This window comes from Corvus cornix, chromosome 8 (genome assembly GCF_000738735.6).
Source record: "Corvus cornix cornix isolate S_Up_H32 chromosome 8, ASM73873v5, whole genome shotgun sequence".
NCBI classification, from domain to species: Eukaryota; Metazoa; Chordata; class Aves; order Passeriformes; family Corvidae; genus Corvus; species Corvus cornix.
The window spans coordinates 26264246-26284403 of record NC_046338.1 but is presented as its reverse complement, the minus strand read 5'-3'; the positions used below and the strand labels follow the sequence as shown (position 1 = coordinate 26284403).

Below are 20158 nucleotides of genomic sequence, written 5' to 3'. Positions count from 1 at the left end.
AGGCGGTGCCTCTCGGCCGCGGCGCCTCACGGGATCTCGCCGATGTTGGCACAGTCCCGGCTGCCGAGCTTTCTTCTCCTACTCCCCCGGCTGCGCTCACTCGCTCCCGGCCTCGCCATGAGCTCCGCCACCGGCACCGTCACCGTCCAGCAGCCCCTCAACTACCGCGCGGGCGCCCGCGTCCACCCCGCCGACGGCGGGCAGCTGGAGGAGGTGTTCGAGCCGGCCACAGGTACCGGGGGAACGCCGCGCCCAGGGGCAGGGAGAGCCTGTGTGCCTGCAGGGCCTGGTGTCCTCGGCTTTCCCTCAGGTCACCTGGGTGCCACCTGTGCGGGTGTCCTGCACGCCCTGCTGCTCCTGAGCCACCCTGCTGTAGTGGCTGCGCTCTGCTTACAGCGTTTGCCCATCATCACTCTTTACTGTAGAAATCAGCTCGCAATCAGACACAAAATGCAGTGATGCCAGATTTTGGCAAAACCCCACGATTTAAATCTCTCTAAAATTATATAATTATAGTTATCGGTATGTAGTGTTCAGCAAAATCACTCCAAGTGTTTAACCATCCTGAGGAATGTGTAACGAGAGTCCTGAAGAGGGTGGTAGAAGTGTAACAAACTCAACTGGGAAACCCAGGAATTTTGTAACAACTGGAGCTAATTAGTTACCAGAACACGACTGTGGAGAATGGCCGCTCTTTTAATTCAGACCACCTGAATTACAGCACTTCTTCTATGGCTGATTACAAATCAGTGGGTTTCAGTGGGAGCCATCGGTGAAATTCTGTGCCTGGTATAGGTGGCTTGACTGAAGTATGTGGGGTTTGGTGCAAGATAAACTGCGTTCTGGGCCCCTTTTCTGAGACTTCCATCTCATTTATTCCTTGTTTAAAACGTGCCCAGGTCGTGTGCTGTGCAAGCTGCCCTGCTCTGGAGAGAAGGAAGTTGATCTGGCTGTGCAGAGTGCAAAGGCTGCCTTTAAAATATGGAGTCAAATGTCAGGCATGGAGCGATGCCGGGTGATGCTGGAGGCTGCCAGAATTATTCGGGTATGTTGTGGGGGAGAGGGTTAGTTCTGTCTCTGAGCTTCCTTGTGGGTTATTGTTGCTCTTGGGGGCTTCAGCAGGACTTCCAGAGTTCCAGGAGTTGCTCAGGAGTTAAAACCCACCTTTGGCCAGAAGAGAAGCTGCCTCAGGTGGGGCTTTGCTCTTATCACTGGAGTCAGCACCCATGCATGCAGCTTTGGTCTTATCACTGGATTCAAGGCCAGTGTGTGCTTTCTCAGCTTAATTCTGTTAGAAGACATAAAACTGAAGCCATCCAGTTGACATACTGCAGGGTTTGTGATTCTTTTAACAGCTCCAAAGATTAAATTTTACTGCACACAGTTTCAAAGCTGAAATTGCATAAGTGGCATTGCTGAACTTTTGGCTTGTCAGAGGCTGTTGTTACATGACTGGAATGTGTCCTGGCAATAAGAGAAAGTAGCAATACTGGTTTTTATCTATTAGATATTACACATGGGGGAGGATACACATAAGTGAGCTTTAACACAGACTCCTTATTGAGATGACAGGTGCTTGGGCATCAGAGTTAATCTCCATCAAGGCACAGATCTGTAAGAACCCAGACCTCCTTTCCCCAGTGTGAATCAGTCATGAGAAAACTTTTCTTTATGCCAAACTTCTGCTTTTGCCAGACTTCCAGAGCAGGGTAATATTTCTGCCTGGGAGCTGGTCTGTTAAAGGATGCTTCCCAGCTGAATTGCTTTGTCCCTCTTCCCTGGCCTCTGGTTCCATCCTCATCTTGATATTTGCTCTTCCCAGTTCTGCAAATTCTAATCATTGTTTGCCAGCTGGCTTCTAAGTTCATGTTTGTTCATCTTTTAGATAAACAGGGATGTTAAACAAGACTGGACCAGCAGTGAACCCCAGAGGCTTTCCCTTTGACATTTCCCTGCACTCAGTCATCATGGGGAAATCGATAAACAGCAGTTGGAAATGTCTCCCTTTTGGAGATGACCGTTTCTCATGGCAGGATCTTGTTTGGGACTTGTGTGCTTGGGAAGTGGCTGTCTTCTTGTGGAGTTCTGCTCTGGGCTTCTCTAACGTTGTTTCTGTCCTGTGCCTCTCACAGGAGCAGAGAGAGGAAATTGCCACCATGGAGACCATCAACAATGGGAAATCCATCTTTGAAGCCAGAGTGGACATAGACATATCCTGGCAGTGCCTGGAGTATTACGCAGGGCTGGCAGGATCTCTGGCAGGTGAGGATGTTACTGGAGTTTGCTTTTTGCTCTCTGTCCCACATTTGCTGGTAACTCCAATGGCACAAAACCATCTTTGCTGCTGATTTCTCTAAGAGGTGGACCATTCCTTTTCCTGAAGACGTTGGAAGGATTTTGAGAGGTCTCCACCCAATGCTGCCATGATCTGTGGGCACTCACACCCTCTGTGAGCTTTCTGGGGTAAAACTGTGTCTCCGTTCCCAGGCAGAGCCAGATATGACCCCTGGTGGCTCTGATCAGACAGGAAGGGGCTTTGCTCTTTTCTACCTTCTGGCTGTTTCTTTGCAGGTGAACACGTCCAGCTTCCTGGGGGATCCTTTGGGTACACTCGGAGAGAACCGCTTGGGGTGTGTGTTGGGATTGGAGCCTGGAATTACCCTTTCCAGATTGCCTGCTGGAAGTCTGGCCCGGCCTTGGCTTGCGGTAATGGAGACTTTCTGCCCGCACAAGTGTCTCTTCAAAGCCAAGTGATCCTGTGGGGGAGAGTGGTTTGCAGGATGAAATCGACGATTACCTTGAAGTGTTGAAGGATAAGCAGAATGTTCAGGCTGCTACTCTGGCAGAAAGGGAAGGGAAATGAAAGGAGGAACATATCATATGTCAAGAGGTTAGGAGTGCATCAGGAAAAGCTTTGCTTTTTTGGTAGCTTGGTTTTTACCAGATGGGGAAGGTCTCTGGAAATCTCTGCAGGGCAACACCAGCAGCTCCATCTCCCCCAGCCCTCTCCCCAGCAAGAAGGGCATCCTTTTGCTAGTTGCAGTGATCAGCTGAAAGTGTTTCCCCCTCTCCTGGGGGAAACATCTGGGATCTGTTGAGACAAACTCACTGTGTGGGGTGGGGATTATTTTTGTTTCTTCCCTGAAGCAGTTTGGGTGTTAACCTCACCTTGCCTGTGTCCTTAGGCAATGCAATGGTCTTCAAGCCTTCACCCTTCACCCCCATTTCTGTGGTGAGGTTGGCAGAGATCTTCACAGAGGCCGGAGTGCCCAAGGGGCTCTTCAACGTGGTGCAGGGTGGGGCAGCCACGGGCCAGTTCCTCTGCCAGCATCCAGATGTGGCCAAAATCTCTTTCACTGGCAGTGTGCCAACTGGCATGAAGGTAAAGGCACCTTGAAACAAAGGGTCTGTAGTTAATACCTCCTTGAGCTTTTCTGCATGAAGCTTGTAGAGGTGGGGTGCAAGTCAGCATTTTTGGGGCCGAGCATGGAGCTTGCAGTACATACAGGGTCATGCTGGGGATCCAGTTAACCTGCTGGGCATGGGCTTGGGAGAGAAACCCCTTGGTCAGCTTCACTTGCTTAGCCCCTAGTTGCAGTGAAGTCCCTGAGCTGCTCAGGTGGATGTTGATATCAGGAGGACAGTACACAGAACAGCAGCACTGGGAAAATGTGTTTCTGGCTGCAATAGAGCACTAAAGCTGCATGCAACCTACTGTTTCTAAGCAAGAGAATAGTTCCTGTGAGTTTCTCACCCTTAATTTATTATTCCAAAATTAAAAAAAGACTTTTGGAAATAAATTCTGAGTTGAAGGAAGGGAAATGTTGTCCCTTGAATGCTCCCTACATGTGTGTACCTGTTGGGTGCAATGACAACAGATGCAGCTACAGCTGCCTGCAGCTTACACTGAGCACAAGACTTCCTGCAAATGCTACTCCAGGTTTTTTTGGTTTTATCCATGAAAAAAAAAAAACCCAAACCCTCTGACGCTGTCCTCAGTCTGAACTAAGCACATATAGGAAACCCAGCTTGCCCTTCATGCTGCTTCTCTTGTTGGTGAATGGTCCTGCAGGAACTCTCCTTTTGGGACTCTTGCCTCTCCCCACCAGCCTCCCCTTGGCCAGTGGGTCACTTATCTCTTCTGTCCTTGTTCCACTCAGATCATGGAGATGGCAGCTAAAGGGATCAAGCCAGTCACCCTGGAGCTGGGGGGCAAATCCCCCCTTATCATCTTTTCGGACTCTGATCTGGATAATGCTGTGAAGGGAGCTCTCATGGCTAACTTCCTTACTCAGGGTGAGGTGTGTGTCTGTGGGGCAGGAGTGCTCCTTCCCAGGGAGGCAGGATTGGGCCTGACCTCATATAGTGAGGGATGCCCTGAAGCTCCCATCTTGCCACACCCTTCCCTGTGCAGTGTCAGAAGGGATGCCCTTGCAGGAGCCAGTGCAGGGTGTCCCAGCAGTGTTGCCTTAGCCAGTGCCCTGTCCTTCCCAGACATGGAGTCTCTCTGACACCCAGTACCCAGCTCAGCACAGCTGCTCCTGTGCCCTGAGCACCAGTCTGGCACTCATAGGTCAGGGGAAGCCATGCTGGTGTCCCTTGGAGGGGCAGCAGGTTACAGCCTGGTGTGCTGAGTCTGAGAACAGGGTTCTGTCCTTCCCAAGTTTGGGATATGCACATGTACTGCAGGTTTTGTGTAATCCTGTTGGCAAATTTGCTCAGCCGGGTCATTTCTGGGAATTCAGAAGTCAGTTCAAGGTCTCTGCTACTGGTGACCTGATGCGTTTTTGCCACCTGGTGGCATCAGAACCAGTGTCCAGCAAGGACTGTTCAGTGCAGTCACAGCCCCAGGGTAATCTTGTGTTCCTTGTCCCCAGGGACAAGTTAGCTGTTGTAGCAGCTGTGGAGGGGCTTTTCCAAGAGCCTCTGGAGCAGGACCCAAGCAGGGAAGGACTGTGGAGTGCTGCGTTTCCTATTCTCAGCTGCCTGTCCTGTGTCCTAGGTGTGCTGCAATGGCACCCGAGTGTTCGTGGAGAGGAAGATCCTGGATACCTTCACAAAGGAGGTGGTGAAATGCACCCGGAAAATCAAAATTGGAGACCCTCTTCTGGAAGACACACGGATGGGAGCCCTCATCAACCTGCCCCACCTGAATCGTGTGCAGGGCTTTATCAAGCAGGCGAAGGAGCAGGTGAGATTGTGATGCTGCCTTGTGACTGCCCTGAAATGTCTCTGTTGTTAGACAAACACACTGCCAGCTGCTTTTGTGCCCTGTGCCTTCCCAGTTAAGCTGGGTTTTTTGGTTGTTTTTGAATTACTCAATGGGTGTTTTGGACCACTAGATACATAAGTCTGTGGGATCTGATGGGATGCATCCCAGGGTCCAAAGAGAATTGGCTGATGTAGTTGCTCAGCCATTCTCCATGGTACTTGAAAAGTCCTGGCAGTCAGGTGAAGTCCCTAGTGACTGGAAAAGGAAAAACACTTCACCCATTTTCAAAAAGGGTGGACAGGAGGACCCTGAGAATTACAGACCTGTCAGCCTCACCTCTGTGACTGTGGGAAGATCACGGAACTGATCCTCCTAGAAGTTGTGTTAAGGCACATGGAGGACAGGGAGGTGATTTGAGCCAAGTACAAGGTGCTGCACCTGGGTCAGAGCAACCCCTGGTATCAATCCAGGCTGGGGGATGAGCGGATGAAGCAGCCTTGCCAGGAAGGGCTTGGGAGTGCTGGTGGATGAGAGGCTGGACATGCCCCATCTGTGTGTGCTGGCACCCAGAAACCACCCATGTCCTGGGCTGCATCCAAAGCAGTGTGGGCAGCAGGTGAAGGGGAATTCTTTCTGCCCCTCTGACATGCTCTGGTGAGACCCCACTTCAAGTACTGCAACCAGCTCTGGAATCCCCTCAGCACAGGAAAAATGCACCTCACTGTGAGGAAAGGCTGAGACTTGGGGTAGTTCAGCCTGAAAAGGAGAAGGCTCTGGGGACACCTGATGGCAGCATTTCAGTAAAAGGGGCTTATGAGAAAGATAGGGACAAACTTCTTAGCACGGTCTGTTGGCAACCAGCAAGACATATTCGTGCATAGAACTGCTATTAAAAAGAATAACCCTGAAAAATGCATCCCAAGCTTGGGAGATGGAGAGGTGGTGGAATTCAAAATTATACAAGGTAGAAAAGGGTTACAAGCATCGCAGGTCACTGGGCCTGATGGTGTTCCTGTAAAAGGCAGTATATATGCAAAAAATCGTAGTCATGTTAGACAATATCTCCATTGTAAGTCCCCCCCTACAGTCTCCCTTTCCTAATCCCACCTTTCCCTTTTACCCTATGTCCTATTACCCCCAGTGTATTCCCAATCCATTTTTTCATCCCATGGTTTCCCTCACAAAACCATGCTTTTGCCAATTGTTTCCCCAAAAATCCCTTTCCAATGCCGAGTGGGGGATGAAAAGGGGGAGGGAAGAAGTTAAACCCTCTCCTGCCTCAGTTTCCCCACAAAGCATGCTCAGAGAGTTCTGTCTCCTTTCTGTCAGCCCTGAGATGTTCCACAGAATCTGTTTAGACATTTAAAGGCTCAGGAGGGTGGCTTGTTTTGTTTTGAAACTGTTCTTGTTATGTTTATCCAGTTGTTTTCATTCTCCTTTTATTAAAATAAAACGGGTGAGGTGTCGGGGTCCCTCCCCCGCCGTGTAGCCCTGGGAGAGGGGCCCTGAGGGCACAGACACGGGGTTTCCCTGCCCCTGCTCAGCCTTGTTCCCGTTGGTTGGTTTGTGTTCCCTGCGCGGGCAAAGGACCCTCGGGTCCAGTGACTGGAACAGTTCCTCGGCAGATCCCGGCCATGCGGCTGGAGAAATAAACATCTCTCTGAAACAGCTATCAAGAATCTGTCTGTCCATATATATTTCCTTTCCACGGGACTCCTGGTTTGGTACATGTATGTTGGCAGGATCCCCACTGCAACAGGGGCTTATGAGAAAGATAGGGACAAACTTCTTAGCACGGTCTGTTGGGATAGGCTAAGGGCCAGCCAGAGCTGTGGCAGCTAAGCAGGATGCTCCTGGATGTGCCTGCATCCCTTCCTCTCCTGGCTCTTTTCCAGGGGGCAGAGGTGCTGTGTGGTGGGGACCCATATGTGCCAGATGACCCGAAGCTGAAGAATGGCTACTACATGCGCCCCTGTGTGTTAGGTATGATCCATCTCACTCATGGTACCATGGCTGTTGTGGAATTTCTCCTGAGAATGCTGAGTTCAGTGTAACCTGGCTCTGTGATGTCCCCAGTGTGGACTGGCACTTGGATGGGGGCACTAGAGAGAGCTGAGGCTTCCAAGAACTGCATCCAGGGAAATCTGCTGTTGGGGGGCCTGACAGGAATGATGCAGTCGGTGCTTTTGAGATGCAGGGTGTGCCTGGCTGCTCTGCAGGGAGGCCGTGCAGTGCTGGGTGCTGTCTCCAAGGCTGTGTGGGCTGCTGAATGCACAGGCTGTGCTGCTGCTCTTCCTCCTGAAGCACTTGTGCTCTGCCTTGCTTCCAGGGAACTGCAAGGATGACATGACGTGTGTGAAGGAAGAGATTTTTGGGCCTGTCATGGCCATCCTGCCATTTGACACGGAGGAAGAGGTTGTGGAGAGAGCCAATGCCACCAAATTTGGCCTGGCAGGTGGTGTCTTCACCAGGTATGACTGGGCAGTGTTGTGAAATCATTTTAGGGAGGGCAAATACTGTGGTGATTTGCTGCTCCTCTTGCAGTGCCTTAGCATGCGCATGGGTATCCTCTTCCAGAAAAGCTGAAGCAGGTGATTTCCAAAAGGGAAAATTGTAAATGACTGCACATCTCCCAGTTTTTCCTGAAGTGTTGGGTGGGCCCAGCTGTCCTTTGGGGTCCTCCCAGCCTGGCTTGGCCTGCTGCCTGCATCTCCAGGATGCACCAGGAGCCTGCTGTGCTGCTGTTGGCTACTTGCCCCACTCTGCATTGCTGGTGTCCTTGTCCTGCCCTCCCAAACTGAATGCAGTTGGAGTGTCCTTGGGAGCTGGAGCCACCTCCTTCAAGCAGGCAAAGAGAGAGTAGGGCAGGTTGGACTTCAAAAACCAGTGTGGCCTGCTGGCCTTTCTCCAGTGGATATTACCAGGCAGGGAAGGAGGGGATCCAGCTGAATTGCCGTTTTCCTGCAGGGATATCCAGAAGGCTCACAGGGTAGTGGCTGCTCTTAAGGCCGGGATGTGCTTCATCAACAACTACAACGTCAGCCCTGTGGAGCTGCCTTTTGGAGGATACAAGTTCTCAGGTGAGCTCTGTGTGACCTCCCCCGGTACATGCCAGCTACAGGAGCTGAGTGGCCCCTGGCACTGCCTGGAGCTGCGTCCTCACTCCAGCTCTTCCCTGCAGGATTTGGCAGGGAGAACGGCCGGGCAGCCATCGAGTACTACTCGCAGTTGAAGACGGTGTGTGTGGAGATGGGTGATGTGGAGTCTGCATTTTAGTGGCTCTGGGGCCTGCGCAGGGGAGCATCAGGCAGCTCTTCCCTGCCAGCCAGAGATGTGGATCATGTACACAGCAATAAAGTACCCTACAGTCGTCAGTGCCCAGGGGGAAGCAGAGCTGGAGCAGCATTTAGCCACCCTGCTCCTGCAAGGGGGGGATGTACACACAGGGCTCAGCTCTCACCAGTCTGGTGGACAATGGGAAGCTCAGAGCAGGAGGCAACCAATCTGGCTTTTGGCAGCAGCTCCTACAGCCACAGAGGTTTTACCAGAGGCTTGTTAGTGGCCCAGCCCAGGGCCAGGCTTCCCACGCTGTGTGCCTTGATTCCCATTGCCTTCCACCTTCCATCAACTTCAGTTCTGGCTTCTTAACAGGTAGGACCCCACTCAATACACATATAAGCTCTTGGACACATTGACATCCTGTAGCTATAGACCCTCTCTATTCTATGACTACATAAAAGCCTTAACTGTAGCATTGTTTATTCCCTCTAGACCCTTGGTTACTGCAAATTTTGGTTTTTTCTATCTGTACCTTACTTACAAGTGGGACAAAACATTGTGGGGAGAGTTGGCTGATGCTGCCTGGGCCAGGCATGGCCCTAAGAATCACCTCCATACAAGAGTGGTGGCAAGCTCCAGCACAGAATAGTGAAAGCTATCTCACTTTTTTCCTGTAAGTTTACTGTTCTTTATAAACATGATGAAGCAACAACTTTAAATGTTTGTCTATGTCTCTTTCTAGCAATTAAATAAATACTAACTCTGGAACATCTTCTCAGAGTGACATGAATTGATGGGTCCAGAAATGGGGCTGCTGCTGTATGGGTTAAATGAGATGCAAGGTGGCTTTTTGATCACCAAAATCATAAAAGCTAGAAAGAACACCCCTGCCTGACAGACAGATTTCTGTAGTCCTACAAAACCAGAGTAGTTCTAGCGTTCTGCAGAGCTTCTTAAGAAAACCCTCTGTAACTTTAGAATGAAAATACAGAATTGACAACTTCCTTTTATTGAGTAAGAAAAGGGAAAAAACACAGGAAGCCAAGTGTTCTAAAAGAAAACAAGAAAATTCCCTTTAGCTTCTCAGCACTCCCGGTGGCAGACCCAGCCTAGGTGCTGGCAGGCTGAATACACACCCGTGCCCACCAGCCCAAGGAGTGCCACGGAGCCAAGGGCCCCTCTCCTTCGGTTTTTGGGATCTGGAAAAAAAGGCAGGATTTGTCAGTTCACTGAAAGCCCACCCTGGAAACTGAAGAGGGAGCAGGAACTAAAGGTAAATCCCCAGGGGCAAACCAGCAGGCACCAGCTCAGGCCTCTTAGGTTAGGCATCCCTATTGGATGAGAGCTCTTCCCAACAGCAGGAAGAGTATGCTGCAGTGTTGGGCAGCCTGTAGACCTGCACCCTTTCCTCCACGCCTGACTGGGAGCAAAGAGTCTTGAGGTCACTGTAGAAGATCTGAGCTTCCAAGCACCCTCTGTGTGCGGCAGGGTACAGACCTACCTCCTGTATAGTAGCCATAGGCATAAAGGAGTCTCCCAACGATCCAGGCGACACCAAGCCCTGTGGCAACCCGCTGCAGAGAAAGGAGAAGCATTAAAGGCTTTGGAGGCTTGAGCAAAGTTGTGCAGGCAACCAGGTGCTGAATCTCATTTCAGCCTTGACCAGTTAGTGAGCCAGAGCAAGGGCCAGGATTGTGGAGGCAGCTGCTGCTCCAAGCCCTGCTCCACTGCCTCCACCAGGCGTTCCAAACTTCCACCTTGACTCTTAATTAAGAGCTTGCTCCAATGTGGCTCCCATTTGCCAGATGTGCCTATGCTGCTTCCTTCCCTCTTGGAAAAGGAGTCTGTCTTCAGGAAGGACCTAATTTGTCTTTTGATGGCAAAGATAAAGCTACTGGATTTGGCCTCTCCCATGTGCCTGCCTCCTCCCAAGTTGTCTGCATCTTTCAGTTAAAAATAATCTAGGCTTTTGTTGACCTCCTTTGGCAGGGCTTGGAAAAACTGGGCTGGAGGCATCCTTCCCACTCAGTAACTGGAGGCTGCAAATGCTTTGCTTTGTCTAACAAGGCACCTTTAGGGGAAGGAAAGGGCTCTAATAGCTGAAACAGCAGTAATGAGTTCATTACTTGTGGTTCTCCTGCAGAGGACATTCTACAGCTAAATTTCCAGAAGGGGCACTGCTGTTAAGTGTGACATGGCTACTGAAGGGGCTGTCTTGGCCTCCTGCCCCCCACCCTTTCCAGGTCAGGGAGCCAGAGCAGAGATCTGCATCACTTACCGGGTGATAGAGTCCACCAGTGCCTAAAAAGAACAGGAAGGCAGGGTAGACTTCCAATCTGAAAATAAAAGTGAAGAGGTTGTGTTTGTGCTCACGTTGCTTACAAAGAGGAAAATCCAGAAGGGCAGAGGCTGCAAACAACCCGTGCCAAGGGCATTTTGGGCTCTTTACAAGTCTCTGTGCTCAATGCTGTGGCTGAGGAAAGAAGGGATCTGAGCACACACAGAGTTTTAGGACCTTCCTCCCAGCCTGTGCCTCTCTCCCAGGTCACCCACCCACTCTTTCCATTTTGTTCCCTAAGCCACTCTAAACATTCCCCAGAAGTTGTGCCTCCCAGCACCCTCTGATGTGCTTTGCAGCCTGTCCACAGGAGCTGGGTGGACTTTGGCCTCTCCCCAGGGAGACATGGGCAGCACACCAGATCAGCACCTTCTGGAAACAACATTCCTCATGTCTTAAGATCTACCCATGGAAGCAAGTTGCTGAGAACTGGGATGGCTTCACACCACCATCCCATAGTTTAAGACAGCGGAAAGAGCCAGCATGGCCTTACTGCTAAGCATCAAAGCAATGGCAGCAGCACCTCTGGGGCTGTGGGCCCTGCTCCTCAGCCCTGTGTGTTCCAAGGCCCCTGTTCAAAGATGTCACTCACGTGTTCTGGTGTGCGCGCTGGATGCAGTTGAATATCTGCCCGTGTTCAGGGTCTGTGCTGTACATGGTTGGATACTGCCAAAAAATAAACCAGCAGCAAAGCATCAGCAAGTGTGACCTGCAGCTCCTTTTCCCAGGAGTGCAGGGCTGTCCGAGTGCTTGCAAGACCAACCTGCAGTGACAGGTTAGAGCCTGTCCCTGCCCTGGGGCCCACAAAAGCCGTGTTCAAGGTCACCGCCTTCCTGGAGCTGCTGCCTGGCTGCAGAGACCTCCCCAGGCCTCAAATCCAGCACCACATGCACTGGGTACATTTGCTCCAGTCTTGACTTGATGCAGCAGGAATGGGATCACCCCAACAGGCAGCTGGAACTGTCCTTGTGCCCACCCCTTCTTGTCACTTCTGTCAGTGAAGTGGTGAAAGAGCAGTGGCTGAAGCCAAGTGTCACAGCAGCCTCTGCATGCTACGGCCCTGACTCACAACTGTCCCCACCCAGCCCAGAGCTCTGCCTGGCTTAAAGGCTCCCCAACGCATGCTGAGGGAAGGTCACTTGAAAGACTTCTTGTGACTCACACGTGCTCCCCCTGAGTTTGAGAAACACTCCTGTCACTTTTGTGCCACTATGATCCCTTCCCGCCAGTGCTGCATCAAGTCTTACTTGCAAGGCAAAAGGGCCAAGCAGTTTCTTGCCCATCAGTGCTGCCAAGCTCAAAGCCACATGCTTTCAGCTTGGTGCCAAGCACCTGATGTCCCAAATTCTGAGCTCTGTTATGCTTTCTGGAGAGCCATGGCAGCTCCATCCCTTCTGCATCTGTGTGGTGGGACAGGAAACGTCAGCAGGTCACCCCAAACTGAGCAAGGTGTCACCTAGATTGTCAGCAGACTGGCTCCAACCTTGCCATCCCCTCAGCCTGAGCACTCACCTCCACGCTGTATTTCTTGCGGGCCTTGCCCACCTTAATGGCAAGGTGCATGACCAGGATGAAGCTGGCGGCCCCGGTCAGCATGACATAGCCATACTCCTTGGAGAGAACAGCCATCGTGGTGCTGCCAGAGAAAGGGAGCCTGTGAATATTTTGGGGAAGTGGCAACACACAATATGTGTGCATGGAAGAGTTGCTGAGCTTGGACCCCAAGAGCTCCCAGAACAAGGACTGGCTGAAGGAAGAGAGAAATGGTGGCTGAGGGAATTTGTGCCTCCTGGAGCCTCCACAAACCAGGAGTTCTCTGCATAGTTCCTGTCAAGCAAGCCTTAAAATCACCTAAGCATTGGTGGGAAGTGGTGTCTGGAGAACCCTAGTCCAGCCTGGGCAGAAACTCATGGGCCTTTCCAGCCCCAGAGCTAGGGACCATCAAATGAAATCAGTTTATTTCCAGCCTGTTCCCTAAGAGGGATGTTTCTTCATGCAGTGGGAACCAGACCTGTGGAACTCCTTGCCAAGGGACATTGTGAATGCAGGCAGTTCTCATAAATTCAACAGGAAATTGGGCAAGTTCTGGGAATAAGAGGTAAGTTGGGAATTATAATAGAGCCTGGCTCAGAAATCCCCTGAGCTGGAAGGAGCTGGGCTACATGAATGATTAATTTGTACTGCTAAGGTCATCCTTATATAAAATACTAATAAAACCCACCACCACAGCAATGATAACTGAACCTGTTGGGTAAAGAGCCACTGGCCAGATGACCGATGCTCAGCCCTGCAGCTCCCAGGAACCCTCTCAGAGTCACAAACTGGTGAACAGCTCCAACAACACACAGCTACTGGCATTTACAAACATCTGCACCAGATGCCAGGGCCTGTGTGGCTTTTATTTAATGGTTCTGTGCTCCCTCATGCAGGCCTGAGACAGAAGCATGGGGCAGAAGGTGCATCCTGCAGCCTCTGCCATGCTGCCCCACATTCCACGTTCTCCCTCTTTCCTGCTCCCCATCTGCCAGACCTGCCCCCATCAGCCAGCCCTGCTCTACACGAGCTCTCCGGCTCCCTCCAGGCTGCCAGAAAGCAAAGGGCCCTTCCCCACAACCATCTTGCACAACCCCGAACCTCAGACACCTGCCCGGGTGACCCTAGAAGGTGCTGCATGACAGAGCACAGCAGAGGACAGCAGAGACCTCCCTCCAGCACCAAGATAATTCTCCCAATCAAACCCCAGCTGGTGCCTGTCTCCAGATGGTGCCTCCACGATGTAGTGAGGTTTTGGTGTCTCCTGCACTGTCCCTCCAGCACAATCTGTCAGTGTGGGGAAAAACAGGCCACCTCATGGACCTGATGTAAAGTCTTCCTATTGCAGCAGTGCCAGCACCCCTCACAAGGGATCTTTGGGGACTAGAAGGTTTTAGTTCTCATTTGCAATGGGATTATCATCAATGGAGTGAGGTGAGGACAACAGCTGGCTTTGTCCACCAGGAAGTGTGGCAAACAACTATCAGTAAGAATACTAAAACCCTGAAGTAATGAAGAAAAGTCAGCTGCATGCACCTGTAATTGAGGTTAGCACCTGACAGGTGACACACTGAAAACAGAACATGTAGAGCATGTTGGTGGTCACACTTCCCCCTTCAAATTACAAGGTTGTTGGATAACCAGGCATTTTATCTTCTAGCACTGATCTGGGGGTTTATTTTGGGAGCAAAGAGCACTGCAAAGCATTAAACTGGGTTTGCCATAGAACTGCTACTCTTACACTACATATAAAAGTGTACCTCAAGCCTTTGCTCTCATAATTTGGAGCGATATAAAGCACTCCAAAGCCACCAGGACTCTCGCGGTCGTTTCCGGATTGTGGTGCCTGGAGCGTTTCAGTAACCTTTGCCCGCAGCTGCAAGGGTTTTGCTGACAGGCACCGTCACGGTGCAGAAAACTCAGTTTCTACCTTTCACACTGCGATGTTTCCGGCAGGAGCCACAGACACGAGATTTTGGAGCATGACGCAGCACAGACAGGCAGCAGAAAAAGGGTCCTTCCCAACTCTGCCACAGTACTGCAGGTACTATGAGTCAGCAAAGCGCATTAAGGCTCCTAACAGTCCCACGCGTGGATTCGGACTGGATTACCCGATGTAAACTCAGCCTTTCGAGCCAGCAGAGCCCTTTGTCGCCCCGTATCCCCGTTCGCTCCCAGGGCTGAGCCCTCCCCAGCCAGGCGGGGCCAGGCTCCGCCGGAGCTGCCCGTGCGGGGGACAGGCTGAGCCCCGCGCCCTGCTCGTCCCGCAGCCCCCTTCCCCCGGAGCATCCCCGACTTGGAGATGTCCACAGCGCTTCCTCCATTTTTTCCATCGGGACAACCTGAGTAACCATGCCCTGGCAGCATCCCCCTGCCCCCCGGCCCCGCTCCCGAAGGGACGAGCTGGGGTGCCCGGCCCGCACTCACCCTCAGCACAGCGCGGAGCAGCCCAGGAGCTGCGGGACGGAGCCGGGCAGGGGGACGGAGCCGGGGGCGGCCGCGGGGCCGTCCCGCCCGCAGGCGGGGCCGAGGCACGGCCAGGCGCGATCAGTCTCACTGCTGCGAGAGAAGAGTGGGATAGGGATTCATGTGGATCTGCGAAGGGATTTGGCACGCCGGTGTGCCCCAGCAGCTCTGCCTGTGTCCCCAGCATACAGACATCCTCACCGTTTTTCCCATGCCCTTTTTGCCATACCAATTATAGCTAAGAGCTCTTAGCTTTGATTCGCAATCTACAGTTTAATGCCTCTAAGTTTGGTAATTCACACCGTGCTTGCTGAAATCTCCTGGTTTCCCCTGTTATCTCACCAGACCCTGCAGTGTCGGCTGAAGCAGCCAGTGTTGCACACGTGGAGTTGCTGTGCTGGGTCATGTAAGCAGATACTTCCCTTGGCAATTCCCAGCGCTAGTGGAAAGAAGGATCTTATGTTTCCCTGTAGATGCATCTTACATTTCCCTTGTAGATGCAACCCTGACGCTTTGGCATGGACACACAAGCCGTTTCCAAGAATATTTGGAGAGTGTGTAAGCAATATTTTTACTTTATAAAACATTCCAGTTTTAGGGTGATGTGACACAAAACCAGAGCTGGACTTTCCAGTGCAGTGAATGTTCATAAAACAGTGAAGGCACAGGTGGTCTGGCTGCAGGAGCACAGAGGGTTATTTTGCTGTCACCAGTGTAATGGGAAAGAAAGGAAGAACCAGTGGGATCCTGGGCTCCTAAAAATCCTGGTTTTAATCTCTTTGCCTTTCCACAGTAGAAAGTTCTTGGATTCCCTGGGGCTCCAGCTGTGTAGGCTGATCACAGTAAGCCCTGCTGGGTTTTTTGGCCAGGAAGTGCCTGGTGATGTCCTTGGCTACAGCACAGTGCCAGGGCCTTTCCCATATTTTAGTACCTTTTCAAGCCAGTCCTTATGTCCCTACTTTTCTGTGGTCTCAAGGTAGGGTGGAAGTGGAAGGGCCTGGCACTATGCACACCTCTCACACCTCCACAAAATTAATATTTTGCAATTGTCCTGAGTCCCAGTGACAGAAGACTGGGTAGAGCACAGCAAGTGAAACCGTAGCACAGATTACTTCCTTCTCTTGCAGTTTTATTTCACTTCAAAAAAACCCAACAAAAAAAACCCCCAACAACAACAAAACAAAAAACCTAGGGTGGGACAACATGTCAGAAATCAGGCAGGAAAGGCCTGCCTTTGGTTCCCATGATAGGACTTCAGAAGGGCTGATCCTAAGTGGCTGTGTCTTCTTCCTCCGCCTCCTCCTCCGCCTCCTCCTCCGCCTCCTCCTCCGCCGCCTCCGCCTCCTCCTCCCGCTGCCTCCGCCGCCTCCTCCGCCTCCTCCTCCTTCTCCTTTGAGGCGTGGACCTTGTAGGTGACACCACAGACGCCAGCCAGCCAGGCTCCCATGGTGCCAGCACAGAATATGCAGAAGCCAACAAGGCACAGAAAGACATAATCTTGCTTATACGGCTGGGTCAGGCAGCTGAAGTGGAGCTGTGCCTCCACTGCTGGCATCCTTAGGGCACGCAGGTCTGCTGGGGTGTAGCAGGTGAAATTGTCAGCATCTGCAGAGAGACAAGCAGAAGCAGGACTCTCTAGCCTGTATCATAATTTCATGAACAGGAGCCCTGGTAGAAAAATTATGTTAGTGCTTGCTAAAAGCCTGAAGAATATCTGCAGACTTAACCCCCCCCCCCCCCCATGGCTTGGGTAAAATCTGACAGCCAAACTCATGCCAAACCTGTGCTAAACCCTTGCCAAACCAGAATTCCCAGGTTGCCAGAATATTTTCTGCAGTGTTGGCTCCATAGGAAAATATTGCCTGCTGGATTATGCCACTGTGGCAAACTGCTGTCCCTGCCCTGCTCACCTCTGCTGATTGAACTATTTCACCTTCATATTAGAGCACCTGTGTTTGTTTTTTTTAAAAATCTCAAACACCTTCTGAAGTGATACAGCCTAAATCATGCTGGAATAATGAGGCTGCTGTGTGTTTGACAACGAGGGTGGTTTGCAGTTAGGCACAGCCTTACCTGGTGTGTGAGGGAAGCAGAAGCAACTCATCAGTGGTTCAGTTCCACTGAAATAACAACCATACCCTGTCATATTGCAATATCTGCAGTGATAAAACAGATCACTGTGGATATTGCAATATGATAGGGTGTGGTTGTTATTTCAACTATGTACTGTTGAAATATATGTTTCCCTTTCAGGTTAGTGAAGGATGAATGTGGTGGCTGTGGAAGCAGGGTGTGCCTTAGCCATGGCTCTCTCCTTCCTCTGCAGATTTTGAACCCTACAGACACGGTCACTGTGGTGGGCACAGGCTGGGCACTGCTTGATGGACAGGATGGAAGAGACTGAGGGAGAGGGAGCCACAGGCTGGGCACTGCTTGATGGACAGGACGGAGTGGGAGTGGTGGAGGGGAACAAGGCATGGGGGGTTTATATTGCAGTTACACTGTATTGTATATGACTGAGTGGTAACGCTGCTGTGGTTGTTCATGCTATTCCTTCTCCTGGCCCTGTGTAAAACTGCAGAGCTTTTATCTCTCTGTTACCCAAATCTATCCAAACTTGGGCAGCTTTGTGTCAGCCCCCAGGCTGCACAGATCCAGCTGAGTTCAAAACTGTGGTGCACAGGCATTTCTGAAGGTCAGTAGCCTTTCTAAAGGCCAGGCTGGGGTCTGCTTGCTGCAGATTCCAGGGCTCTGTCCCAGTGTCCCTTTGGCCTGGAACAACTCTCAATTTAAGGCTGCCTTTCACATTCCTATCCTCCCCAACAGCCTGCAATGAGCTTCATTGTCCTGTTGCAGGGTTCAGTGGGTTATCTCTAATCTCACGGTTGCGAGCTGTGCTTTGTTCCACTGTTCCATAATTGCCTGTAACCTGTATGTGGAAAAAACCCCACTTTATTTCTATAAGTAGCTTACTATATCTAATAAAGACACTAAGATGTCTTTAATTAAATTCTGTCCTAACACCAGCTTCTGTTTGCCCTTCCCTTTTTTCCCCTTGGGCTCTTTTGTGGCCCTTTCTTATTCAGTGGACAGACGTTTTCAAGCTCTCACCATTGTGCCCTGCATTACTGAAACCAAGCTTTCTTTGTTCATGTGTGTTGTGCTGTGTCTCTTTCCAGTTTGGAACAACCAAGTTCATGTGCTGCAGCTGCAAAGCAAAACATTACCCTTAGGACCAGTGTTTCTATGGGAAAGGGAACTGGTGATTACCCTGCCTTGGCCTCTCCAAGGCTCAGTTATAGAATCTCTCAGTATGATGGGAAAGAGCTGATTTTGGGGTAGAGACAAGGCAGGAAATTCAGAACAATGATTTTCCCAGTGCACATCTCCCTGGAGCTGTGTTGGGCTCCTTGTTATTGGCATTACAGCCATGGGGTGCTGTGCAGGCACAGGGACACCTGAGGCGGGATCCAGGTGTTTTAGAGAAGCAGCAGTGTCCCAGCTACAGGTTACACCTCCCTGGCTACCCTGGGGATGTGAACAAGTGTGACCCTTCATGTGTGGAGTGTGTGTAACCCAGCTGTTCCCATCCCTGGTTTGTGTGACAGCAGAAAATGGGACCCACAGCTGACATGCAGTGGCACAGCTCCATGAGCTGAACTTTTGGGAAAGAGAACAGAGGGCCCTCTCTGTTCCACACAGATCTGTGGGAGCAGGGAAGAGAGAGGTCCTGCTCACACAGCCCTCACCTGGAAAATGCACATTGCTCTCCATCATCCAGGTGATGAATTCCAAAAAGGAACAGTTGCAGTGCCACAGGTTGTCACTGAGTCCCAGAAGCCTCAGGCTGGGCAAGTCCCGGACAGTGCTGGTGTCCAGGAAGGTTAAGCCCGTCCGGCTCACATCCAGGTGCCTTAGCCAGGTGTTGTTGGCAAAAGCATCCTTCTTGATGGCCACAAGGTTGCGATTGTCTGAGATCTTCAGCACCACCAAGCTGAGGAGATGGGAGAAGGTGCTGAAGGTGACCTGTGTGAGGTTGTTGAAGCTGAGGTCCAGATAGACAAGCTTGGCCAAGCCAGTGAAAGTGAAATCCAGGTCATCCCCCAAGATATTCTTTCTGCAGTCCAGATAGACCAAATCAGCCAGGAAGCTCAATTCCACTGCTGGCAGGTATGAGACATTGTTTGCTGCCAGAATCAGCTGCCTGGTGTCCAGAGGGATGTCCACAGGGAACTCTTGCAACTGCTGTCCAGTGCAGTTCACCTCCAGGTACTGACAGCTACACCTGCTTGGGCAGTTGATCCCCTCTGATGCCATACCCAAAAGAAACATGAGGCTCAGGGACCATGGTCTACCTGAAGAAGACATGGTTTGAGACCTTCCAGGCCACTTAGCCCTTCTGGACTTCAAGCAGCCCTATGGAAGCTGCACTGCCCTCACAGCCATGCGGAGAAGCTGCAAGGAAGCACTTTGTGTCTGTGGTTCACCTGAGCTCTTGGCAGAGAGCCCAGCTGGAAACCGAGCCTGGCTTTTACATCAGCAAGTGTGGAACAGTGGCTGGAGCATCTCTGTCTCACACTCGGTGCCAGGTGACACCTCAGTGATGTCAGTGGCTTGCAGAAGCTGCCTGTTTTTGGGGACAGTGCCGTGTCCTTGCTGACCTGCTTCCAGCTGAGTGGAGGTGCGGGAAGCTGTGCGTGGCATGGGAGCATCAGAACTGTGTAGGGAGAGTGTGAACAGCCCAAATTTTGTCAGAAATGGTGTCACACTGCAAGAGGTGCTCACTGGTACTGGTTAAGCAAGAGTCCTGCGCAGTGTTGGGTTGGCATTGTCTCCTTTCTGGAGCTAGGAGGTTTTATCCCATCTGGAGTAGCGTGTCCAGGTCTGGGGACCTCGGCACAAGATGTGGAGATGTTGGAGCAGGTCCAGAGAAGCCATGAAGATGCTCAGAGGGCTGGAGCAACTCTGGTATGGGGACAGGCTGAGTTGGGGCCGTGCAACTTGGAGAAGATTCTGGGGAGACCTCACCTAAAGGGTTTATGGAAAAGAGGAAGAGTGACTCATTACACAGGCAGGTAATGACAGGACAAGAGGGAATGGGTTTAAACTGACAGAGGGCAGGTTTAGAATGGATGTTAGGGAGAAATTCTCCCCGGGGAAGGTGATGAGGCACAGGTTGCCCAGAGAAGCTGTGGCTGCCCCATCCCTGGAAGCGTTCAAGGCCAGGTTGGACGGGGCTTGGAGCAGTCTGGGATAGTGGAAGGTGTCCCTGCCTATGTCAGGGGAAAACTAGGTGAGCTTTAAGGCTCCTTCCAGCGATCCTACAACTT

At 51.4% G+C, this 20158-nt stretch overlaps 3 protein-coding genes across 4 annotated transcripts; 1 reads left to right on the top strand and 2 right to left on the bottom strand.

Moving 5' to 3' along the window:
- The first annotated feature begins 1 nt into the window (after position 1).
- ALDH9A1 (aldehyde dehydrogenase 9 family member A1) lies at positions 2 to 9263 on the top strand. 2 transcript variants are annotated; one of them, XM_039555863.1, is made up of 11 exons: positions 3 to 232; positions 900 to 1045; positions 2133 to 2262; positions 2572 to 2706; positions 3186 to 3382; positions 4161 to 4301; positions 5003 to 5191; positions 7108 to 7195; positions 7542 to 7683; positions 8180 to 8292; positions 8394 to 9263. In XM_039555863.1, the coding sequence occupies exons 1-11, from the start codon at positions 43 to 45 to the stop codon at positions 8486 to 8488; spliced, it is 1566 nt and encodes a 521-aa protein (XP_039411797.1). In that variant the 5' UTR covers positions 3 to 42; the 3' UTR covers positions 8489 to 9263. The 2 variants fall into 2 exon arrangements, with proteins under 2 accessions (XP_039411798.1, XP_039411797.1); XM_039555864.1 differs by lacking the exon at positions 4161 to 4301 and having other exon boundaries at positions 2 to 232.
- A 208-nt stretch (positions 9264 to 9471) lies between these two features.
- On the bottom strand, positions 9472 to 14915 carry MGST3 (microsomal glutathione S-transferase 3). The gene is made up of 6 exons (XM_039555865.1): positions 14790 to 14915; positions 12342 to 12465; positions 11422 to 11495; positions 10770 to 10827; positions 9993 to 10065; positions 9472 to 9690 (listed from the first exon to the last, which is right to left on the bottom strand). The coding sequence occupies exons 2-6, from the start codon at positions 12456 to 12458 to the stop codon at positions 9575 to 9577; spliced, it is 438 nt and encodes a 145-aa protein (XP_039411799.1). The 5' UTR covers positions 12459 to 12465; positions 14790 to 14915; the 3' UTR covers positions 9472 to 9574.
- A 1285-nt stretch (positions 14916 to 16200) lies between these two features.
- On the bottom strand, positions 16201 to 19446 carry LRRC52 (leucine rich repeat containing 52; the record flags this gene model as incomplete). Its single annotated transcript, XM_039556239.1, has 2 exons — positions 18578 to 19446; positions 16201 to 16433 (listed from the first exon to the last, which is right to left on the bottom strand). Coding segments are annotated over exons 1-2 (852 nt in total), but the record flags the coding sequence as incomplete, so codon positions are not given.
- Between the last annotated feature and the right edge of the window lie 712 nt (positions 19447 to 20158).

Coding starts and splice junctions, on each gene's coding strand:
- ALDH9A1 (XM_039555863.1), top strand. CDS start 43: ATGTTGGCACAGTCCCGGCTGCCGAGCTTTCTTCTCCTACTCCCCCGG. Junction 233..899: donor GGTGTTCGAGCCGGCCACAG/GTACCGGGGGAA, acceptor AAACGTGCCCAG/GTCGTGTGCTGTGCAAGCTG. Junction 5,192..7,107: donor TCAAGCAGGCGAAGGAGCAG/GTGAGATTGTGA, acceptor GCTCTTTTCCAG/GGGGCAGAGGTGCTGTGTGG.
- MGST3 (XM_039555865.1), bottom strand. CDS start 12,458: ATGGCTGTTCTCTCCAAGGAGTATGGCTATGTCATGCTGACCGGGGCC. Junction 11,496..12,341: donor GCAAGAAATACAGCGTGGAG/GTGAGTGCTCAG, acceptor ATTTTTTGGCAG/TATCCAACCATGTACAGCAC. Junction 10,066..10,769: donor CTGGTGGACTCTATCACCCG/GTAAGTGATGCA, acceptor CTTTCTCTGCAG/CGGGTTGCCACAGGGCTTGG.